Here is a 6,000-nt window from a genome sequence, read left to right as displayed (position 1 = left end):
TTTTTTTTTAAATTCACTTTAAGTTTACACCTACTGCATGTCTACAGGTAAATCAATTGATAATGTTTTAACGATTTTTTTGTGGGGCTGAACTTCGCTTTACAAATGTCATGTAGAACTTTACAAAAACTTAGCAATATTTTTAAAAATTCTTATACGATACTTGTGATTTATGTTAGTCTGTTTTGAGTTGAATGTTATGGTAGTTTGTAAATTGACATTTTGCTATATTTTACCATGTATGTAGCATTATTATGTTTAGTTTGAATGTATTGAGTATAAACATGTGTATACGTGTACACCTATGTGTCTGAGGTTTATTAATAAAGTATTGTCTATTGTCAAAAACAAATAAACGAACAAACTGTATGATTTTTTAAAAAGAATTGATGGCAAACATTGTCTTTACCTTTAAATGAGAGGTTGGCAGCATTAGTTGGAAGTTATGTTTTTAAAAATGTCGTTTTATGTAAATTTTGTCAAAAAAGTTAAATTTCGCCAAATGACGTCATGAAAGCAACAAAAAAAAATTATTAAACGGATTTATATTTCTATGGTCATTAAGTATTACTACCTTCAATATTGGTCCTATAAACGGAAAACTTCATCTTTAATTTGAAAAAAGTCGTGTATCGTTTCTTTTGTTGACTAGTATAGTTATAAAAGATGGGTGAAATATAGCAGAGGGACAATCAAACTCGTAGATCGAAAATAACTGACAACGAAAATGGCAAAAAAGGGAAAAAAGGGAAAAAAGATGAATAGACAAATATCAGTACACAAGACACAACATAGAAAAACCAAAGACTTAGATACAAGAATCCTACAAAAAAACTTGACCGAAAGGGAAAGCAGATCCTGTTCCACATGTGGCACATATAACAGTTACATGGGGTTTTGTCTGGTTTTTGTCTCTTTGACACATTCCCCATCTCCATTCTCAATTTTGATTTTATATATAGTTAAAGTATTTGAATGGTTTTCACCATCATTGTTTTTAGAAACGTAAGCTTGCTCGTGTATCTTGCCTAACATCCGGGTTTGTTGCGTCGCTTAGAGCTCCTATGACGCTGATAGTTGCCAACTCATAACAAAGGACGTTTTGTTCGGACGGCATTTTTTTTTTCAGTCGCGTTGTTTCGATTGCGGAAATGGATCCCTCACTCCGTCCGAACGTAGCCCCGGTTACTCTGAATCAAGATATAGTAAATTTGCTGAAATGTGGAATATGTTGGGAATATTACAACCTACCGACAGTTTTGCCTTGCGGTCATACATTCTGTCTCAAGTAAGTTACAATACTCGAAAATTACTTTGAATAAGTGTTTTTCAAAAAGTGTAATATTTGTAAATACCTAATTCAATCTTTATTTTCATTCTTTAAACGTTTGACAAAAAAAGTACCTCTTTCTGTCATTTCCGTACTATTACAAAACTGCATATTATTCCCCTTTTACTTTAGAATAAAAAGTGTTGGTTTGGATGTATTGATAGTGTGTCAAAATATTTAGATTTTAACATCACATTTTAACCATAATCTAAACCTTTTCTTTTAAATAACCTTAAGTTGAAGTACAATAAAATATGCAAAACCAATATGCTTGATGATCTCGTAAATCATAGCAAGCAAACACATTGAGAACATATAGGTTATTCAAAAGTACATATGTACAGGAACATTTTTGATTTAGAATGTGATCAGAAAACTATAATCACTCCAACTCTCTCTGATTGTAGTTAAATGTCAAATACCTCAAAATCATAAGAACAGATATAAGAAGATGTGGTATGAGTGCCAATCAGACACCTCTCCATCCAAGTCACAGTTTGTAAAAGTAAACCATAATAGGTCAAAGTACGGTCCTTTACAACAGAGCCTTTGCTCACACCGAACAGTTATCTTGAAAGGGCCATCAAAATGACTAGTGTAAACCCGTTTAAACGGGAAAATCAACGGTCTATATATATATAAAACAAGAAACTAGAAACGCTTATTCATGAATTGACAAACTAAGCTATTCTAATTCTTCACATTCTTACATACGAGATATCAACTAAACATCTACCGTATGCATGCCAAACAACACTTGTGTCAACGTGATGAAACAAGGATAACACTTGAATTATCCGTGACAAAACAACATTTGGTTGAAAGAATCGTATGTACAATAAAAAAAATATCTGCATATCACTATTTCAATTATGAAGATAAAAAGTTTAAATCGGAATCCAATTGTCCCTCTCAAACATCATTTGCCAAACATGTATTTGTTTTACTCTCTGTTTATAGTTTATCTCTATCTATAATAACATTCAAGATAATAACCAAAAACGGCAAAATTTCCTTAAAAATTACCAATTCGGGTGCAGCAACCCATCAACTGGTTGTCCGATTCATCTGAAAATTTCAGGCAGATAGATCTTGACTAGATAAACAATTTAACCCCATGTCAGTCTGATTTGCTCAAAATGCTTTGGTTTCAGAGTTATAAGCCAAAATTTTTAATTTGGCCCAGTAATTTCAGAGAAGATTTTTATAAAAGTTAACGACGACGGACGAAGGACGCCAAGTGATGAGAAAAGCTCTTTTAGGCCAGGTGGGTACCCCAACCCCAAACCCCAAACCCCCTTCCCCAAATTAAAAAAAAATAAATTAAAATGAATAAAAACGCTCCGTATTATTATCATTTTCACTTTCGGAAGTTCACTTGATAACGGTCATCTACAATGCCAACGTTTTTTTACATGTACGGAACTAGATGATTGCATGTCTAACTTATCTCTCTTAATTTGACAGATGCATCCAGGAAATAGGAAAACACAAAGTGAACAATGTAAACACAACAAAAGGTGGAGTAGACCTATCTATAGATTGTCCGAATTGTCGTCTGAAAGTGCCGATTTCAGACATCCAGCGTATGAAGAATGGAGTACACGTGAATTATGTCTTGTCGTCCATTGTTGAGACCATATTGCAGTTAAAGACATCGTTCAAGGTAAGTGATCATCAGTCCTTTTCGCTATTACATAAAACAATCGAATACCATTAATCCGGCTTTGGGATCGATACATGAAATCACTCGTTTATTTCGTTGTTCACCTTTACCCATTAAACACAAGAAATAACACGCAGTACTCCACGAATGAGGGTCGCAATGGGGGTACCTTAATTACAAATAACAGTACAAAAATTGCCAAATGACGTTAATGTTAAATTTTGGTGCATGACGATAAAATCTATCCTTTTTTTGGGCGATAAAAAAATCGCTTACGATAATTAGAAAGAAATTCAAAACAGTGTAGCTGTGGCCATTGAATGACACATTAAAATCATCCATTGACTGGGACAATTTAAGTGAACGTTTGTATGTACTTTTTAAAGACACTTAAACTATGGGGTCACCAAAGGTTCTCAACACCTAAATAAAGTAATTCGAAAAATTAATCAGAAATAACACGATATTTTGATTTATATCAATTATATAAATCAAAACACAAAGGTTATTCCTGATTAATTTTTCGAATTATTTTATAATTAAAGGCGTTACGAAACCTTTGGTGACCCCACAGTTTAAATGTCTATCGTAGGTACGTCGTGAACAGTGGTCGTTACAGACAAACGTTCACGTAAATTGTCCCAGTCAATGGATGATTTTAATGTGTCAATCAATGGCCACAGCTACACTGTTTTGAATTTCATTCTATTTGAGACGAATTACGATAGGGATATTTTGAAATGCAAAATAACGGCCTGATTAAAAACAAAAAAATAAACGAAAAACATACAACAAACCACAAACAACGGCAACTATTGCATTGCAGGCTCCTAACTGGGGTCAGGCACATAAAGATGTGGTGGGGTTAAAGATGGTTGTGAGCACTTTATCCTTCCAAAAAAAAAACCCTTAGACATTTGTGTAACAGCACAACGTAAGAACATACTGTAAAATTCAGTTTAAAATTGCTTAAACCATCAGATTGGCATGAAACACCAAAACAAAACAAGATAAAGAAACAACTAATATCATGCAAAACACACAAAGTACCGACATAAGAGTACGCGCAGTTACTGAAAACAAGTAAAATAAAACAAATCCCAATAAACACACAAATCCTATTCTCCTAGACTAAAGCATCAATTGGCACACATCCAACGGATTTAATGCTAGGACGTCATAAACATTCTGGTTATGCAAAACTATAAGTACATCATATCCAGAGGAATGTAGGACCATAACTTTTTATTTATGTTTTAATTTATCAAAACAATATCAATGTTGATACCGATAAAATCATATTCAAAGATCTCACTACAGTGTTAAAATGGCCTACACACACGTTGAAATGAAGCAAATTGACGAGATTCAATATAACTTATTTCATAAAAACGCACACAAAAATACACAAAATTCCGCAACTATTATGATTGTCTCGATATTGCCTTTTGTGCTTTCGTGATGATGCGACGCTTTTAACACGGATTAAACTGTAAATTATTTTTTAATCATTATCATACCAGGTTGATGCAGCAACTAATACAGATTCCGAAGCATGTTTTGAAAACAGAATAAACGAAATACAGAAAAATTTGGATGGAATTTTCACAGCAGTAGACAAACGGAAGTCGGTCGTGAATGATGCACGAACACAAATCGATGAACTACGATGTAAAGCGATAAGCAGAGCAGCAACGGCAGCAGCAACAAGGAGACAAAATGCTGGTAACCAGAATAATGTAGATCTGAACAGGAATACAGTTTCCGATAATAGTATGCAGACAACGTGGGCTTCGCGTCTTTTCCTTCCAGTGGGGTATCCGACGCAAGACAAAGTGAACAATTACCCACCAAATTACGCGAGCGATTTAACCGATATAGACCCAGCGATTTTATCAGTGAGAACGACAAGGACCGATCATTCGATGAATGGCCATTTTTACCAATTATCGATGCTGTAGAGAGATTTACGATTTTATAAAGATTTACCGACGATATTTAGAAAAGACTTTTTTGTTTATCTACATTTATTATACCGACGAAGTTTTATTAAATATTTTATTGCTATAAAGTTGACCTTTTTTTGAAGTCTCAAAGTTTTGCGACATAATTTGATCGAAGATCATCGAAAGAATGGTTCAGTTTAACTTTAATTTTACTAATATGACACATAATACATAAAAAAAATCAACCGTGTTGAGATCGAAAGATCTGATAGGTAGTTTTTCATGATGTTTTTTTTTCTGATACGTATAAACAAAATTCTCCCCATCCATCCCCACCTGTCAGAAATTAACTGGAATGGCCCAATGTCTGTATTTATGGTATGATTGCCAATGAAACAACTTTCACCAAAGGTTATTTGTATTTTTATCCATCTGATGGTTATTCCTTTTTCAACTGATTTTTAGCTCACCTGGTCCAAGTGAGCTTTTCTCATCACTTGGCGTCCGTCATCCGTCGTCGTTAACTTTTACAAAAATCTTCTCCTCTGAAACTACAAGGCCAAATTTAACCAAACTTGGCCACAATCATCATTGGGGTATCTAGTTAAAAAAAATGTGTCCGGTGACATTTGACATGGGGTAAAATTGTTTATCAGGTTTTTCAGATGAATCGGACAACCCGTTGTAAGGTTGCTGCCCCTGAATTGGTAATTTTAAGGAAATTTTGCTGTTTTTGGTTATTATCTTGAATATTATTACAGATAGAGATAAACTGTAAACAGCAATAATGTTCAGCAAAGTAAGATTTACAAATAAATCAACATGACCAAAATGGGCAGTTGACCCCTTTAGGAGTAATTGCCCTTTATAGTCAATTTTTAACCATTTTTCGTAAATCTTAGTAATCTTTTAGAAAAATCTTTCCTCTGAAACTACTGGGCCAAATTAAACCAAACTTGTCCACAACCATCATTGGGATATCTAGTTTAAAAAATGTGTCCAGTGACTCGGCCAACCAACCAAGATGGCCACCATGGCTAAAAATAGAACATAGGGGT

The 6,000-nt window shown here is 33.9% G+C and overlaps 1 protein-coding gene across 1 annotated transcript; it reads left to right on the top strand.

Annotated features, from left to right (window-relative positions):
* The first annotated feature begins 1,053 nt into the window (after positions 1–1,053).
* On the top strand, positions 1,054–5,067 carry LOC139528135 (E3 ubiquitin-protein ligase SH3RF2-like). The gene is made up of 3 exons (XM_071323978.1): positions 1,054–1,288; positions 2,798–2,996; positions 4,520–5,067. Exons 1-3 carry the CDS (start codon positions 1,152–1,154, stop codon positions 4,955–4,957), a joined length of 774 nt encoding a protein of 257 aa, XP_071180079.1. The 5' UTR covers positions 1,054–1,151; the 3' UTR covers positions 4,958–5,067.
* Positions 5,068–6,000: the final 933 nt, after the last annotated feature.

This window comes from Mytilus edulis, chromosome 1, assembly GCF_963676685.1.
Source record: "Mytilus edulis chromosome 1, xbMytEdul2.2, whole genome shotgun sequence".
In the NCBI taxonomy this organism is placed as follows: domain Eukaryota; kingdom Metazoa; phylum Mollusca; class Bivalvia; order Mytilida; family Mytilidae; genus Mytilus; species Mytilus edulis.
This window is presented reverse-complemented; position numbering and strand designations above follow the sequence as displayed.

Coding starts and splice junctions, on each gene's coding strand:
- LOC139528135 (XM_071323978.1), top strand. CDS start 1,152: ATGGATCCCTCACTCCGTCCGAACGTAGCCCCGGTTACTCTGAATCAA. Junction 1,289..2,797: donor GGTCATACATTCTGTCTCAA/GTAAGTTACAAT, acceptor TTAATTTGACAG/ATGCATCCAGGAAATAGGAA. Junction 2,997..4,519: donor AGTTAAAGACATCGTTCAAG/GTAAGTGATCAT, acceptor TTATCATACCAG/GTTGATGCAGCAACTAATAC.